The sequence below is a fragment of the Cetorhinus maximus genome, chromosome 6, assembly GCF_964194155.1.
Source record: "Cetorhinus maximus chromosome 6, sCetMax3.hap1.1, whole genome shotgun sequence".
NCBI lineage: Eukaryota > Metazoa > Chordata > Chondrichthyes > Lamniformes > Cetorhinidae > Cetorhinus > Cetorhinus maximus.
Window position 1 is genome coordinate 27,441,033 of NC_135884.1, and position 18,243 is coordinate 27,459,275.

Consider the following 18,243-nt stretch of genomic DNA (forward strand, 5'->3'; position numbering starts at 1 on the left):
TCTTGAGTAAAGCATGAGCACAGTATCCACTTTAGATAACTGGCTTCCCCAGCTTAATTCTTGAGAGAACAAAGGATTAATGAAGGATCACAGCTTTAACTTTCCTTTAGTTCCCTCTCACCCGAACCCATCCTAAGCACCAGTGTATGTTTCAACTTCACAGCTCGTTCCTGTCACATCTTGCCATCATCGATTATTTCATATACCTATACCTTTATCCCCTCTCTGTTTGCCACTCCAAACTATACCTTACAATCTCTCACACCACCCCCCCACCCCCACAAGATTCTATACCTTTACCTGCTTCCACCTCCATCCTACTACATGTCCCCACTACCATAGGTCCATCTGAATCACTTGCCCCTTTTCCTGACCCCTCTTGTCATCTATTGTTACAGTGTCCACACTAATATGGTGAAAGGGCGGAGACGAACTTGAAACCAATTGCTGGGTCACAACCAAAAGTGCAGCACCACCATTTTTTCAACAGCACCTCACATGGCCTCTCCCATTAATTTATTTTCCCAGTATTCGGCAGCCAACAAACCACTTTCCCAATGCATCAATATTCCACCACCATCATCCCGGTACTCCCACTGCCCCAAAGCCCTTCTACCATTGGTGCCACAGATTGCACTTCTAACATATTACCCCCATACCCCAGAGCCCTCCACCACCACTCCAGTATCCAAGGACCACCCCACCTCCCACAACAATGCTCCCACACCTCTCCACTCTCCCTATACCTTACCTCCTGCTCTGAATCCCCTTAGGAAGCCCTCCTAAAACTGCTAAAATTATATCACCTAAAACTATATCACCTGTCCCAACCACATGCCTCCTACCTATGCACAACTTGCAGCATCTTCCCTACCATCTTCCCCTGGGTCCCTGAGGATTTTTCAAAGTAAGGCATCAAATTCATTATATAACTAAATAAATATATAATAATGATCAATCAATTTCAAACCTGATTAAAAATAGGACATAATTATATCAAATAAACACAAAAGCACTGCTAATGTTCCTGTAGTACACTGTGATGAATTGCCGTTTAATATACCAATCACTAGAAAGCTGTGACCCTGACAATATATTGTATGTTATACAGCAAAAGGAAGAATGTCCTCTGCCTCACCGTGAACAATAGCATGAGTGATCCACTAGCATTTGGAAAAAGGTTTTGTGTCTGTCAAACTTAAGATGCCATATTTCAACTTATCGAATGTGTAAATTAAAGAGAAAGAGAAAGTAATTTCATGCTGGTCTTTCCTAACCAAAAACCAGAAATCAATAACCACACCCCAATCTGCAAAACTCCCCCAGGAGTAGAGCCAAGAGGAACAGGAAGTTGCTCACCCCCACCTCTCCACTGCATTAAGACTAATATTGAACTGAAAACAAAATCCTTTTCAGTTTGTCATCTGGGACAGAATGGTACCCTCGAACTCTCAACAGACAAAAAATTATCCATGGTACAGCACAATAAAGGTGGATCAATTTCCTATCTCTTCTGCCCCTTCCAGATGCTGCTGTCTACATTCTGGCTCAATAATTCAGGGTCCTCGATATTTTTTAATTACAATGGGATGACAAAAATCCATGGATACAACTAAAGCAGCTGCAGTTTCTCAACAAGAACAACAACACCCTGATCCATACATTCAGTCACTCCCAACATTGCTCCCCTTCCCACAGCACCTTCCCATGCAGACACAGGGGATGTTTCACCTACTTTTTCACCTGCTCCCTTCCTACCATTCAGGGCCCCAAACACTGCTTCCATGTGAAACAGCCATTTACTTGTACCTCTTTCAATTTAGTATTCTGTATTCACTGCTCAAGATGTGGTCTCCCCTTACATTTGGGAGTCCAAAAACAGATTGGGTGACCCTTTTGTGGAACACCATCAGTTAGGCAGCAAGTGTGACCCTTAGCTTCCAATCGCCAGCCATTTTAATTCACCACCCAACTCTCAGTCTGTCCTTGACCCCTACACTGCACTAATGAAGCTCAGCAGAAGCTTGAGGAAGAGCACCTCATCTTTCTATTAGACACTTTACAGCCTTACCAATTCAACATTGACTTCAACCATTTTAAATTATAACTACTGCTCACATTTTTTCAGATGGCAGCTGTTGGTAATGATTCCCTATTGTTATTTACACCTTCCCTAGACTGAGCTTTTGTTTTTTTACTTGTCCCGTTCCCATCTCCTTTTGCTTTGCACCATTATCCCTTTTGTCATTTAATTTCTCCTGCCTCCACCCTATCACAGACCTCCTCTTTTGTTCTTTCCTTCCCCACCCCACCGTTACACTGTTCCTCTGCCCCTGTACTTGCTTAAATCCTGTCACATCCCTAACCTTTTCCAGTTCTGATGAAAGGTCATCGACCTAAAACTTTAATGTGGTTTCTCTCTCCACAGATGGTGCCTGACCAGAATTTTCTTTTTTTATTTCAGATTACCAGCATCTACTGTGTTTTGATTTTACATATATATATACATATATATATATAGCACCTTTCGTGGAGGAAAAATAAGGCACTCCACTGAAGGAAAAAATTGAACACAGAGCCAAAGGAAAGATTAGAAGGAATAACAAAAGCTCAGTCAAAGAGAAATCTTAAAGGAGGAGAGCTGGGGGTTTAGAGAGAGAATTCCAGACCGTGGAATCTAGGTAACTGAAGACATGGCTACCAATAGTGGGGCAAAGAGAGGGGGCACAAAAAACAAGCGACAGTCAGAGGGATGGAGAATTCAGGAATATTATAGTGTTGGACAAGCTTACTAGATAGGGAGGTTTGAGGCTATGGAAGGATTTAAGCACAACAATTAACATTTTTAATTTGAGGCACTGGGAAGCATTGTAGATCAACAAGGACAGGGTGATAGGTGAGGGGGACTTGGTCCAACCTAAGACATAGGCAGCAGAACTTTGGACAAGCTGAAGTTTACAAAGAGTGGAGGTTGGGAGGCCAGCCAGTCTGGATGTTTCAGTGGGTGATAAACGATTGTAGGGATGGATGCAGGCAATATTATGGAGGTGGAAGTAGGTGATCATTGAGAAAGAGAGGAATTGGGGTCAGAACAATACTTCAGGGTCCAATTAGACACCAAAGTAGTGAACAGTTTAGTTTAGCCTGAGACCGTGGGCATGGACAGGGTGAGAATCTGTGTCAAGAGTTGAGTCTTCCCAATGTTTAACTGGAGAAAACTGAGAGTCATCCAAAAGTGGATGATGGACAGGCAGCCTGATGGTCCCAAGGAGGTGGAGGGACAGGGTCCAAAAATATAGGGGTGGAAGCATAGCTGGATGTCTTCAACTTATTTGTGGAAGCCAACACATGTCTGTGGATGTTGCCAAGGGTAAGTGTGTAAAAAGAAGAGGGTTTGGGGGACTCACAAGGTGAAAGTGCAGAGGTCGGAAGTGAAGTCATTGCTAGAGATGCTTTGGCAGCCATTGGGTAGGTAAGAGGAATCAAGAAAGATTGGACTGACCAAGCAGAACAACAGAGGAGCAGTGTTGAAGGAGGATGTTGCAATGTACCTTGCTGACAATTCTAAATGGGTTGAGGCTGATGCAGAAGGGCAATTAATTATGGTCATGGTTACATATCATTCATAACTTTAATTAGGACTATTTCAGTATTGTGGAGGAGTGGAAGCCTGATGGAAAGGATTCAAAGGAGTTGCAGGAGCAGTGAAAATACATCTATGAGGCAGCAACATGTTTAAGGATATTAAGCAGGGAAGGGAGATTGATGATGGGCCAATATCTTGTCAGGACAAAGGTTGAGCATTTTCTTAGGGGAAAGAAAGTTAAGTGAAGATTTGATAAAGATGTTCAAAACCTTGAGGGGACTAAACAGAGTAGATAGAGAGAAACTGCTGCCTTTAGCAGAAGACTGAGAACACCGAGTTAAGGCGATTGGCAAAAGAGCCAACAGCGGCATAAGAATTCTATGCATGGTTAGAATTTGGAATGCACTGCCTGAGAATATGCTGGAGACAGATTCAATTGCAGTTTCAAAAGGAAATCGGATAAACACATGAAGGGACACAATTCATAGGGCTATGGGAAAGGGCGGGGGAGTGGGGCTAACTGAGTTGCTCTTGCAGAGAGCTGGCATAGACAAGATGGACCGAATGGCCTCCTTCTATGTTGTCACTATGTAACTGTTGATCTAGTGACATATTTAGCAGATAGTTTGATAGTCCCCAAGTAGAAGAAACTATCAAAAATGTCAGCAAGTGTGGGAGCTAGGAAGGGAAGTTGGTTTGTCAGTGTAGAGCCAGTGGCACAGAAAGAGCCCATTCAGCCTATCATGTCTGGGCCAGCTGAAAAAACTAGCCATCCATTCAAATCCCACCTTCCAGCCTCTGGTCCATAGCCTTGCAGGTTACAGCACTTCTGGTGCTGATCCTGGTGCCTTTTAAGTGAATTGAGGAATTATGCATCAACCACCAACCTGAGCAGCGAATTCCAGATACCTATCACCCCCTGGATGAAAAAGTTTTTCTTCATGTCCTATCTAATCCTTCTACCAATCACCTTAAATCTGTGCCTCTAGTAATTACCTCTCCACTAGGGGAAACAAGTCTTTCCTGTCTACCCTATCTAGGCTGCTCATAATTTTGTACACCTCAATCGTCACCTCTCAGCCTCCTCTGTTCTAAGGAAAACAATCCCAGCGTACCGAACCTTTCCTCATAGCTGCAATTTTCAAGGCCTGGCAACATTCTTTATGTCTCCTCTGTACTCTCTCCAGAGCAATATGTCCTTCCTGTAATGTGGTGACCAGAACTGTACGCAAAATTCCAGCTGTGGCCTAACCAGTCTTTTACAAAGTTCCAGCATTATATCCCTGCTTTTATATTCTGTACCTCATCCAATACAGGAAAACATTCCATATACCTTCTTTACCACCCTATCCACCTGTCTTGCCACCTTCAGGGATCTGTGGACATGCACTCCAAGGTCTTACACTTCCTCTACCCCTCTCTATATCCTCCCTTTTATTGTGCATTCCCTTGCTTTGTTTGCATTTTCAAAATGCATAACCTCACACTTCTTCAGATTGAATTCTATTTGCGATATTTCCACTCACTCAACCAAACTATTGATATCATTCTGGACTCTGCAGCTGTCCTTCCCTATCAAATACGTGGCTAATTTTTGTGTCATCTGCAAATTTCCCAATCATGTCTCCCATATTTAAGTCTAAATCATTAATATATACAACAAACAGCAAGAGCCCCAACACTGAGCCCTGTGGAAGACCACTGGAAACCGTGTTCCATTTGCAAAAACACCCATCAACCATTACCCTTTGTTTCCTGTCACTGAGTCAATTTTGGATCCAACTCGCCACCTTCCCCTGTATCCCATAGGTTTTCACTTTTCTGACCAGCCTGCCATGTGGGACCTTGTCAAATGCCTTACTGAAATCCATGCAGACAACATCCACTGTACTACCCTCATCAATCTTCCTTGTTACTTGCTCAAAAAATTCAATTAAGTTAGTAAGACATGACTTTCCCTTAACAAAAGCATGCTGACTATCCCTGGTTAATCCATGTCTTTCTAAGTGACAGTTTATCCTGGTTCTCAGAATTGATTCTAATAATTTGCCAACCGCTGAAGTGAGGATGACCAGCTGGCCCGTCCCTCGCACTGTTTTTCAACAAAGTTTGCAGATCTCCAATCCTCTGGTAGTGTTCCTGCATCTAGTGAGGATTGAAAAATGATCCTCAGGCCATCTACTAGTTCGTCCCTGGCTTCCTGGTTTCATTGGAATTACAGACCTGAGCCTTCTAACCTTTAGGCATTATCACTAGGAAACAATCTGGGCAAATATTGCCTCAGACCTGAAATAGGAACACAAATTTCTATAAACAATCCATTTCTCATAGCCATTCAGGAAAAATCATCCAGGTTCAAAAAGATCTTATATAGTCCTCCTTGGGCTCACCACTGAAAAGGGGTTTACATCTCACTGAAGCTACCTCTTGCCTATATTTACACTCTTCCCAGTTTAGTTTTTGGTTAATTCTCAACTAGCTACAACATGTAGCACAAAAAGGACACCACTGAAATAAGCCTGGTATCTCAAAAAGCTTCAGGTCATCATGGTTCTGCAGCTGTTTCACAAATTCCACATCACTCAATATAACATATTCCACTGATTTCTAATCTACTGCTACCTCTAAGACACAAAGGTATGCCCCAAGCTCCTTACAACTATGTCTCCAAAGTCTAAAAGTCTCTGACAGACAGATCTCCTCCTTCTGTTTAATATCCATCTTCACATCAACCAAGAACACAAAAACCAGAATGGCCAGAGGCTGCCACATAATGACAGAGGAATGGATAAGTTATTAAAGCTGTTCCTCAATAATCAAAAGCAGCAGAATCCAAGGGTAGTAAACGAAAATCATACATGTAACACCATGAGCATCATACAATCCCGGTAATTTCTGTAAAATGAGTCCTGGAGTGGTAAATGCTATAGAGACACCCTTGTTAAGGACCTTTGAAAAGCACAAGGACCAGAGCCAGTGCCAATCTCATGTTGTGCATTGTATTGTATAGTGTAATGTCCAGAAAATGTGACATATATGCAGTGGCTAAATTATTAAAAGCTGTGATGGATTATGCTCAGATTCACCTGTCCCCAGCAAACCAAGATAAAGTGCTTGTGCAACGCCTTGCAATCTAGGCAAATAACATATGACTGGAACTGAGAAAGCACAAAAACATCTGGGGACTCATCCACAAGCTTACCTCAAGATCTTGAGCTCCATCATATATGCAGATACGCAGGTAAGTAGGAACTTTTGGAGGATTATACAGATTTAATTCTATTGGGTTTTTTTTATACAAGGCAGTGTCTTATAATATCGAATGAAACTGGGACGTGATATATTACGTATCAGAGAAATAGACAGCATGAGAAAGAGTGCAATACCTCCCTATTGCAGCAGCACACCAATTTGGTTTCTCATGTCAGCTGTCTTTGCGGCCTCTGGGAGGAAAATTGGGAAATATGTTTGCCAAATTAGGCATGGAATATTTTGCTGTAAATAGAGTTAGGCTGGAATCTTGTGCTCTCGCTGCTGGCAGGCTTGGAGCCAGGAAGGGCATTTACTTAGGTGCAATAGTGGCGCCATCTTCCCACCTATGCCAGAGTTAAGTTCTGGGTGGGAAGGCCCATGGCTGACCTTCCTGCCCTGTCGCCAATTGAGGCCCTTTAGGGCCTGGACACCAGGAAGGTGGGGTGCCTGCTGACAGCCATCCCCCTGCCTTTGTGCCCTTGTTGTCGACCTCCCTGCACCACTCTAGGGCAGCCAGCATGGCTTTGTTAAGGGGAGGTGATGTCTGACCAATTTGATGGAATTTGTCAAAGAGGTGACTAGGTGTGTAGATGAGGGCAATGCATTTGATGTAGTCTACTTGGACTTCAGCAAGGCTTTTGATAAGGTCCTACATGGGAGACTGATACCGAAGGTAAGAGCCCATGGGATCCAAGGCAATTTGGCAAATTGGATCCAGAGTTGGCTGAGTGGCAGGAAGCAGAGGGTGATGGTCGAGGGGTGTTTTTGTGACTGGATGCCTGTGTCCAGTGGGGTTCCACAGGGATCAGTGTTGGGTTCCTTGCTGTTTGTGGTATATGTAAACAGTATAGACTTGAATGTAGGAGGGTTGATCAGTAAGTTCGCGGATGACACGAAAATTGGAGGGGCGGTAAATAGTGAGCAGGATAGCTTTAGATTAAAGGAGGACATAGACGGGCTGGTCAGATGGGCTGATCAATGGCAAATGGAATTTAATCCGGATAAGTGTGAGGTGATGCACTTGGGCAGGACAAACAAGGCACAGGAGTAAACGATGAATGGTAGGACCCTGGGAAGTACCGAGGATCAGAGTGACCTTAGTGTGCATGTCCACCAGTCCCTTAAGGTAGCGGGACAGGTAGATAAGGTGGTTAAGAAGGCATATGGGATACTTGCCTTTATTAGCTGAGGCATAGAATGTAAGAGCAGGGAGGTTATGCTGGAACTGTATAAAACGCAGGTTAGGCCACAGCTAGAGTATTGCATGCAGTTCTGGAATCCACATTATAGGAAGGATATGATTGCACTAGAAAGAGTGCAGAGGAGATTTACCAGGATGTTGCCTGGGCTGGAGCGTTTTAGTAATGAGGAGAGATTGGATAGACTGGGGTTATTTTCCCTCAAGCAGAGGAGATTGAGGGGGGACATGATTGAGGTGTATAAAATTATGAGGGGCATAGATAGAGCAGACAGGAAGGAACTTTTCCCCTTGGTGGAGGGATCAATAACCAGGGGGCATAGGTTTAAGGTAATGGGTAGGAGGTTTAGAGGGGATGTGAGGAAGAATTTTTTCACCCAGAGGGTGGTGGGAATCTGGAACTCACTGCCTGAAAGGATGGTAGAGGCAGAAATCCTCATAACATTAAGAGGTATTTGGATGTGCACTTGTGATGTCATGGCACACAAGGCTATGGACCTAGTGCTGGAAAATGGAATTAGAATAGTTATGTACTTGTTTGACCAGCACTGACTCGATGGGCCGAAGGGCCTTTTTCTGTGCTGTCGACCTCTATGACTCTACGACTATGACTCTCTCTGCCATATTACTTACCTGTGGCCTGGTCAGTCCGTGATCCTGGGACTCCGCTGCCTATCTTTCCGGTAGCAACCAAGGCCTCGCCAGTGGCGCTGCTGAGCACAAGAACTGCCAACCTCTGATTGGCCAGCAGCTCTCTGTAGGCAAGGCTTCCACTACCGGGGTCTTGATTCCAGGGGGAGATCCACCACTGGCCTTTCCACTGCCTGATTGGCATGTGCTTCGGCAGGCCTCCCCAAAAAGAGGCAGCGCGGGTCTGTCCCAGCTCTCCAGCCAGCAGGTGTGACCCCGGGTACCTCAACAAGATTCTGCCCTTGGAATAAACTTAAATTAATTGAAGTTTTTATTTTCGATAATGTGCAGCATTACAATGGATGCTGCATACTGTGATTGCTTTTGATTATTTTCATATTATTAAATGTCCAGCTATTTGCAAAGATAAATGATAAATGAGGGACATCACTCCATTCACTTCATGGTCTTGGAGGGAGTGAAGTGTAGATTTACTAAAATTATATCTAGACTCTAAGGGTCAGCAATGAGGAGAGATTTAACTAACTAGCATTGTATTCCCTTAAATTGAAGAGGCTAAGAGATGATCTGATCAAAGTTTTCAAGCTGCAAAGGGAAACAAATAGGGTAGATAAGGAGAAATTACTTCCGCTGATTGCTAAGTCTAGGACTAGAGGTCATAATCTAAAGATTAGAGCCAGACCTTTCAGGGGTGAAATTATGAAGCACTTCTTAATGCAAAGGGTGGTTGAGGTTTGGAACTCTCTTCCGCAATGGCAACTGATGCTAGAACAATTGTTAATCTTCAAACTATGATTTGTATTAAGGGATATCTGGTTAAGGTGGGTATACGGAGTCAGGCCATGGATTAGCCATGATCTCATTTAGCAGTGGAATAGGCTTAGGTGGCTAAATGACCTCTTCCCCTTCCTATGTTCCTATTCACCTTTCCATTGAAACTTATCCCCTCACCATTACAGCATCTAATCAGCTCTTGAATGATTCCAGAGATTTTGCTTTTGTTCCAGGTATACATCACCCTTTGCTTGAACAGGTGCTTCCTGACATCAACTCTGAATCTGCCTCCAATGTCCCAAAGCCTGCAGTCTTAGTTTAATTTGAAATAATGCCCTGAGTTAACTATTTCTGGTGTACTTAGCATGTTTTTATATCTCGATAAAGTTGCCTTTCATTTACTTTCTTTCAAGGCGAAAGAGTTTGTTTTTTTTCTAATCTTTCCTCATTCCTCAGTCTTCTGACAAGAGAAATCTGCCTCACTGGCCCTACCATGTACTGCCTTCAGGCTTATGATTCAGTGATCCAAGCTGAATGCAGTACTCAAGGTGCAACCTTACTAGGGCATCATACAGTTCAATGTGACATCCTCAGAATTACACTCTGCTGATTTGAAGCTATCGCTCAGCTTTCTGACTGCTTTGTTGATTGCCGCAAATTGAGTCCACTATCACTCCCAATCTTCCAGCCTCTCTTTAAGCTAGTCCAACACTAATCATTCAAATGTGAATGCCCTCCATTTTTTCTTCGGCCATGAAACACCTTGCACTTATGCTTATTTAATTACATCTGTCATTGTTCTGTTGAATTGCTAATTTTATCTAAATCCTTCTGCTTCATCAGCCTCAACCAACCCTGTTCCCTCTAGTTTAGTGTCATCTGTGGAATTAACTATCTAGCATTGCATTTCTATATCGAGGTTGTTCATGTAGAATGGAAATAGTGATGGCCATGCAATGATTCCTAAGATATTCCACTCAGTACATCTCCTCAATCCATATTGCTCCACTAACTATACCTGCTGCCTCCTCCCTTTCAACAGTTCCCTGGTTTTACCTTATGCTTGTGTAAAGGATTTTCATCCTGAGCTAGATTGAATGGTTTCTGGGTCTTGAGCTACATCACATGTTTTCCAATGTACACTTGAGCTGTCCCTTCGTCAAAAATGTCAAGAAGGCATGGGAAATGAAAATATCATGCCGTTGTGTTACGTCATTTTGAATATGATAATGTGATATTGGTAAAGTAGTTGTGGAAGAAAATCACATGGTTAAAGACAGGTGATAACTTAGAACCCCAGGGCATTCACACTTCTATCATGATGCTTTAAAGGGGGAATGACGACGTTGAAAAATACATGGAGGAAAGTTTTGTCTTTTTTTTAACTATAGATAATGGGAACATTATCAGGTTCTTAATGATAATGTTGTTCCTTAAGTGCTAAGAGCCTTAAGATATGTCTAAGTAATGATTTATGGTATATTTAATCAGAAAATAAATGATGTAATGATTGAGAAAATGGAATGATAAAAGCACAATTTGTCCCAAAGGATCTTATATATTAGGCACATTTGTTAATGCTCAATAGACAAAATGCAAATGTCTTAAATTTTGGTGAGAAGTTTGTTTTCAAATAATAATTATATTGTTTGGATTTTTTTCATTTGTATGTTATATATTCAATATGTTCACATTCCAATTCATCATTGTGCTACTTTGGTTGGATGCCATTATGATGAAAATGAGTAGCATTGTAACTCCTCTCACTCCTGAAAATAAAAGGATTGCTAAATTCCTTTCTATGATGGTGGTACCCTTTTATAGCCACATAAAAGCTACCATTTTCCTTTCTCTGATTTTATAATCTAATAACTGCCTTTCTTGTAGCCTATCCAAAATATACTTGGTTCAAAACATGGACAAATTATTTGTAATCTGTGAGTCACTATATCAGTTAAAGTGGAAGGGCATTTTCAAAAGCTTGAATACAAAAGTCTACAAGCTCAACTTAAAATAATATATGCACCATTAGTTTGAGTGACTCGGTTAGTGATTTATATGTGCTCCAGATTGATTGCGCACAAGGCAAAAAAGAACTTTAAAAGCAACTGGTGCCAGTGAAAAGCAGGCAATGCAACCACATTGCATTACACTGCTGTGCATTCTCAGCTTGGTAGTCAGCCTAATGCCATCTTGAAAAATGATGTTAATGTGTAAGCTACACTGAAGAAACAACAGCCATTGCATATCCAATCAAAGCACCTAAATCTTATATTGAGACAAATTCACATTTTCAACAATCAAAAAATATCTTAGGCTTTAGTATCTTAAAATACAAAATGATTGAGAAAAATGCATATTAACTGAGCACCCTTTTAGTTACTTTATTTGGCAATGTAAATTTAAACTATTAAAAGTACCTCTATGTGTGAGGTCATGATATTTTCCTTTTAAACCTATTGCCACCTTGTACTTTCTACACAGTGACACAAAAATATAATACTCCATGTTTTTAAAAAATCCAAAGCAACTTCAAGATTACCTGTAATGGATTTAGCAATAAATCACATCCAACATTTTCTTTTCCCCATATGTTTGGTTGTAATTAATTATGCAATGGGGCTCCTCAAAACTCAAAGAACAAATGTGATCTAGAATTCCAGTCTGAAGTAAAAAAAACTTTTGAAATGGTCCTACATGGATCATTTTAGTGAAAATTGTTTACCTTGGTTAATAGAGTTGTGCTTATGTTATGTCATTCTGTTAGCAGTGCTTGGGAGGTACCTAGATATTAATACCTAATTATTTTACTTATTTTCTATTTCTTCAAATATAATTGAAAAATCAAAAAATTAAATATATATCTTTTGTTACGGTCCTTCCATTTAAGACAAATGGCTAACGTTCTTACCTTGCGCCCTGCCTCATTGTTGTGCAGGTTCATAAGCGTCCTTGCATTTTGTTTGATTTCTCGTGCATCTACAAACACTTTGGAGAATCCAATTCCATATCTGATGTCTGCAGAACAGCCTCCCCATTTCCATCCTTCCTCCTGATTGTAGTGGCCCTGTTTTTCTTTGTCACAGCCACAGTCACTCAGGTTTCCCTGGGTGCATGCAGCAGTAATGGCATGAGCTACTCCAGCAGCAATAATAGCATAAGTGAAGGCTGCTTCTCTGCTTCCTGTAATCAAGATATTGGGACACAGATATTAGTTTGCTTAATAGACCATAATTGCACCTCAAGTTTTACTTTTTAAAAAAACATTTTAGGTGTTTGATAGAAGTGTGTCTTAATTTAAACCTCAACAAATATATCAACTTTACATCCCATAAATTCATTTGTTTCAGGCCAAATCCGAAGTGACGGAAAGAATACTGTGCCTGACTTAGAAGCAATTTTTCATTTATCAAATAACAGAATTAAACATGAGGGTCATATTAAAAGTACTAAATAGTTACAAGAAACTCAGGTCAATGCCAAAACTGTGCTTTCTGAACATTATACCAAACTATAAGTACAAACTATCACACGGAAGACTACCTGGGCCAAATGATTATCCTCAAGAGTTTTGCAGAGGAAAATAGCTAATTACATTAAGTGTGACTTATTTTTAAGGGTTCTTTTTTGATAGCTTTGCAAAGTTGCTTTTCACACATCCATCAGCAGGGTACTAACATTTTGCTTCAGCCTCAATTAAAAAGCATCTAGTTGTTACGTGACTTAACAAAACAAATGCATCTTACATTCCCACATTTGTGAAACTATTGCAGTTGTGCTTCCTATGTACACAGTGGTTGCGTTTACATCCTTTACATCTGGATAAAATTGAAAGGTGGCAACTTTTGACATTAAGGAAGTCAGGGACAAAAGTGAGTCATACAGCCATGCTCAGAGGGAGCTGGATAGTTGTAAACTTGAAAGGATTCTCCCCATATCTATAATCACTGCAGTAAATATTCCATGGTGGCGTGTGTTTGGATTATTGAAGTCTGCTTCTGCATTATGTTACTGGCTCTTCCTCTTCCTCAATTTTGTGCATTCTGAATTAAATGTGCCTCTAGACTATCACCTTTAGGGACCTGCAGTTCTACAGTTTGCTTCCATGTCCTTTGAATGTGTGACAAAGAGATTGGATACATTTACACGAATGCATAAAATGGAGCAAACAGTATTTAACCCTTACAGAAACAGAATAAGCTATCTAAAAACCCAATCGACAGAGTTAAAAAGCAAGATGACCATAGAGACTGGTTCATAGTGAGCACCTGATTTAGGACACAGGTCATTCGCTCTGTGGAGTGGGTTCAGAGCATTGCTTTATTTATGACAAAAGTTACACCTTGAGTTCTTTGAAGTCAAACTTGATAAAATGTTCACTGCATTACGCGTCTAAAAGTCAATAATCACCAGGAGTTTCAAAGGTTAGTCAAGTATTCTGTTGCTTTGGCGGACCCTCAAGTTTGACAATGATTTTAATAAACTGCCCACGCTGCAAAGACTGATAGCATGTGTGTGCTGTAGCTAAGAGACGAGTCAGTGTTAGTGAATAACTGCCATAGGTAGGAGAGTAGTACAGTGCTGCTGTTCGGATGAATTTAGTTAAAGAGATTGGAGAAGTCGCTATCTCTGGACCATCAAAGCAACTAACCGCAATAGCGAAAACATTCTCCCTGTGGAGGGTAACATGAAAGAAACTGTTTGATTGTTTCGTTTTAGAGAGACCCCAAAATGTACACATCATAAAAGATTTGAGTTACTTTCAAAAACACAACTTGAAGACACGTTTAGGTTTATTCTTAAATAAAGCGAATGATTGAAATGGTCTGCCAATCCTTCTGATGAGCTATGTGTACAGATATTGACCATTACGGCGAGGATCCACAAACAGTGAATGCCTGATTGCGGCTTGTTCAAAATTGTAACCAACATGAAAAACATTTCACTCAAAATTCCACTTGTCTATTTCGACAACTGACAGATTGGTTCCGGATTGGAGCTCATTTTGATTGGGTGATTCTAAGAATACGATGTGAAATTGATTTGAAATTGACTAAACGTTGGAACATAACACTAGCTTTTATGCAGTGGCCTTATATTTATATCGTATATCGTGACAGATTGGAATGGACAGCAGAGTTTGCATTTTCGAACATACCAACTCTGAGCTCCTTGCCAAAGACGGTTCTTTCGCCGAGTGCGGAGCAGTTCCACCGACCGTATCGGAACTGGAATTGACACTCGTTGATTCCCATCTGAGCCCCTTCTCCGATGACGATGATGGCATCTGGGCGACTCTGACAGATCGCCCGCTGACGAGGTGCCAGTCCTGGTATCTTACTGCAGATAATGTTCGCTCCCAGCGCCACCACCGAGGAGAATCCGCTGTAGCAAACATGGAGAGAGAGGGAGAGAGAGCAAACACGATAACTAATTATTAACCCTAAACACGTAAATCGCTGCATAAATACAATTGAGTCATTTTCGAGTCATATATGAATGTTTCCTGATAAGGTTGCGCAGTATCTTGTTTTAATGATCTCATCATTTTCATAGGTTCAGACATATCCAATGAGACATTTAAGCCAACTTCGTCCAATCCTTTTGATAAACCCGACCTTGATCGACCTCAACTATTGAGCAGGAGTGGCCGGGCTTTTCAAAGCCCCCCTTCTATCTGTAGAGTTTTATTTTTAACGCCAGGATTTAACCAGATCAGGTAAAAGGTAAACAAAACCTGAACACCTGTGAGTGAGGGTCACCACGAATTGGAGGAGCTTGCAACCTCCATTCATTTTAGGAATGTGTACACATTTTAGGAGTTGGAGGCTCCAGAAACAGGCGCACAATATTACAGGGATTATGGAAGGTATCCATGGAAATCAAATCACAAATGTAACCCTTTCCACTGTAGTATGAAATAGTAAATTGATTCTGCCACACCGGCAAATGATCTACCTCACCGAATAATCTCACATCAATCAAAACATGCAACCTGCTTAAAATTTATCGGTGTCCATGTTATCCATTCAGCTGCATTCTCATATGAACCCGTTAAAATTAACGTGTTCACCTATCAACGTGGTAGTTGATATACAACGAAACTGGCTAACTTATTAAATTGAGTGATAACCTCGGGCTAATGCTAGACCAATAACGCCAATACTTCTGTTGGAGCGGTTCTGACATTTTGTTTCATGCATTCACTTCTCCTGTTAAAGCACCCTGGGCTCCTCCGGCTCTTCATTTCGCGTTTACCCGACCTATACATTTACACTTTTGAGAGAGCTGTTGTACTGAAAGATGAGCTGAACTGATGCGTCGGAGCGAAGAGGAAATCAGACAGGGGTTAATTCTACATCGTAGCACTATCCCCCATCTGTACAGAGTGGCCGATCTATAGGACGGGCTATAGGGCGCGATTGTGCGAGGCAGAGTTGTCCCATTGTGTTAATTGTTAGTTCCGAGTCTTCATCACAAACTATGTATGACTGAAGCAGCACCAGAAAGGGAGAGACCAGTGCCAAAAAGGAACCGCGTTTCCTGCTCCACTTTCCACATTAAACTCCTTATTCTTTTTTTAAAACAGCATAAACAGGGCGGCGAACTCTTACCAGCCATTGCAACTCCATTGTGTTACACCTTCATCCATACGAAAAAATCTTTCTGACTTACAGACCCTGATGATGAACTTTGGGTCGAAGTTGGGGTTAACAGGCTCCGTGGTATATGGTGAACCGAACACTTTGGAGTCCACATTGGTTAACATAAAATGCTTTAAAAAAAAATCATTTTGTCCTGCGGCTCCACGCCATATTATAGAACAGTTTTCATCCCTTAAAGGTAAGCGCTTGATGTAAGGTTTGATTTGCGCACTTTTTTTTTTCATTATTCGCTCATGATAGAATTAAAGTTTTCTCAACAGCGTTTGTCAGGCAGACGCAACTCTTGAGAGTTTGCAGGATCTAACCGCCCCGGCAATCTTTGTTATCATAGACACAAAACATAATCGTACCGTCAAAGTTTGCAATGGAAAACATTGGCACGTCCAGACACGGCAATCTTTCCCCGAGAGCCACTTACCCTATTTTAAGATACACGATTCCCACACAGAGGAAAATGTGAAAGAGCCAGCGCCTGGTTTTTCGGTTCATGTTGTAGAGTTTTGTGTGTGGCGGGTGCAATTCTTTTCGTGCGTGTCTTACTTGTTGATCAGAGTCCCAGGCAGAGACAGTCCAAGGTATTTTAGAGACAAACTGACCCTTGTGATCTCAGCTACTGTGCACCCAAAGTAAAACCAGCGTGTATTGTAAATCCCAGCGGAGAATCGATATCCTACACTTTTTTTTTTACAGATTATCCATCATCTGTATGCGTGTCACACGTATCGAGATTGCAATGGGAGGCTGGGATTGACATCGCACAGGCATTCACCACAATGAGACGCTGGATCTCCCCCCAGGTTCTATATATCTATCTAATCTATTTGGGCGTGTTCGTTGGGAAAACGCACCAGACCCACAAAATACCTTTTGAGTGCACACACTCACCTTTCTTCCGGGGGGAGGGTGTGGGGGGGAGAGGGAGGAGGGAGTGGGGAGAGGGTGGGGGGGGTTGCTAACGAAGAACGTGCAGAATTCTGTGTGCATGATCTAACAACTTTCCATTTTAAAAAAAACGTCAATGAGTGCAAACTTCATTCAACTGGATGGGGACGAGCTCATGTCGCCGGAGCTGGATATGATTGGGGACATTAATGTTCACACTCTTTGTTTTGACCGTTTCACTACTCCAAGCTGATCTGTGTACTGATAAAGATAATTTCACCACCAATTCTCTCTCTCTCTCTCTGTGTGTGTGTGTGCAGCAAGAGTGGAATTGCAAGTTCTTGTAAAGCACTGCCCGTGTCGCAGTTTTATCGATACTTAATAAGTTTTTCAACTAAACACCAATTGAGCACTTGGCACATTGGATTGTGAGGTGTCTGCCACAAGGAGATAGAGATCCTGTCAATGAGCTTTATGGAGCGAAGGGTTTCTCATGCTGTGTGTGATAGAAAGGGAACTGAGGCACTTTTGTGATCGAACCGCCCTGGCGCGCCCTCTCACTGACTTACTAGTTCGGTCCTTTTCCATTTGTTAAGTTTTTAAAGTATTCGGGCTCCCCCTCCCCCCACGCCCCCCCCGCCCGGCTCACATTTTGAGTTTAGATGAGTAACTTTCCCCTCTACATTTCAGTCACCAAACGACCCTAACTCTTCCAAACCGTCGTTAGGCTGAACAGGGTGATTGCTCATTCAGCACACTCCGGTAAACTGTACGTGAAGCTGTCATTGGCGCACACTTGAGATGGTGTCAGACGCAAACGTTCAAAGAGTTCAGATTGCTGGGCAGTGATTCAACTAAATGGGAGGTGTTTAATAATCCTGATAAATTAGTGAGAAAAAAAAATCTCCACACTTGGTCTATGTTATAATTGGGAAAACCGACAATCAAACTGTAAATGGTGAAAAAATGATTACGAGAAATGTTTGCAAAAAAAAAGTGTAAACGCTTATTGTAGTTAAGTCTAATGACTTCAAGTCAATAAAAGAGGGATAACAAAACGTTAAACATGTTTAAGTGTGCACCATATAAACACACAGTTTCAATTCCTTCCTTGCCACACTTCACTGTTAGTCACAGGCTGATAAATTTATATTTCAGACAATGGTTTCATGGCCTAAATGGGATAGCTGCAGATCATTTCTGAGAGGCATTGCCCCCCATAGTTCAGAGCGACT

General features: G+C 41.7%; 1 protein-coding gene across 3 annotated transcripts in view; it reads right to left on the reverse strand.

Annotated features, from left to right (window-relative positions):
• The window catches only part of LOC144681664 (protein Wnt-7a), a 48,511-nt gene extending 31,478 nt beyond the window's left edge, over positions 1-17,033 (reverse strand). For 2 of the 3 annotated variants that reach the window (XM_078543466.1, XM_078543465.1), the window contains exons 1-3: positions 16,545-17,033; positions 14,620-14,846; positions 12,373-12,644 (exon numbers count right to left, since the gene is read on the reverse strand). In XM_078543466.1, coding sequence (XP_078399592.1) covers positions 12,373-12,644; positions 14,620-14,846; positions 16,545-16,615 — 570 coding nt within the window. In that variant the 5' untranslated portion in view covers positions 16,616-17,033. The remainder of the gene's footprint in view (positions 1-12,372; positions 12,645-14,619; positions 14,847-16,544) is intronic. The other variant, XM_078543468.1, reaches the window with a different exon arrangement.
• Between the last annotated feature and the right edge of the window lie 1,210 nt (positions 17,034-18,243).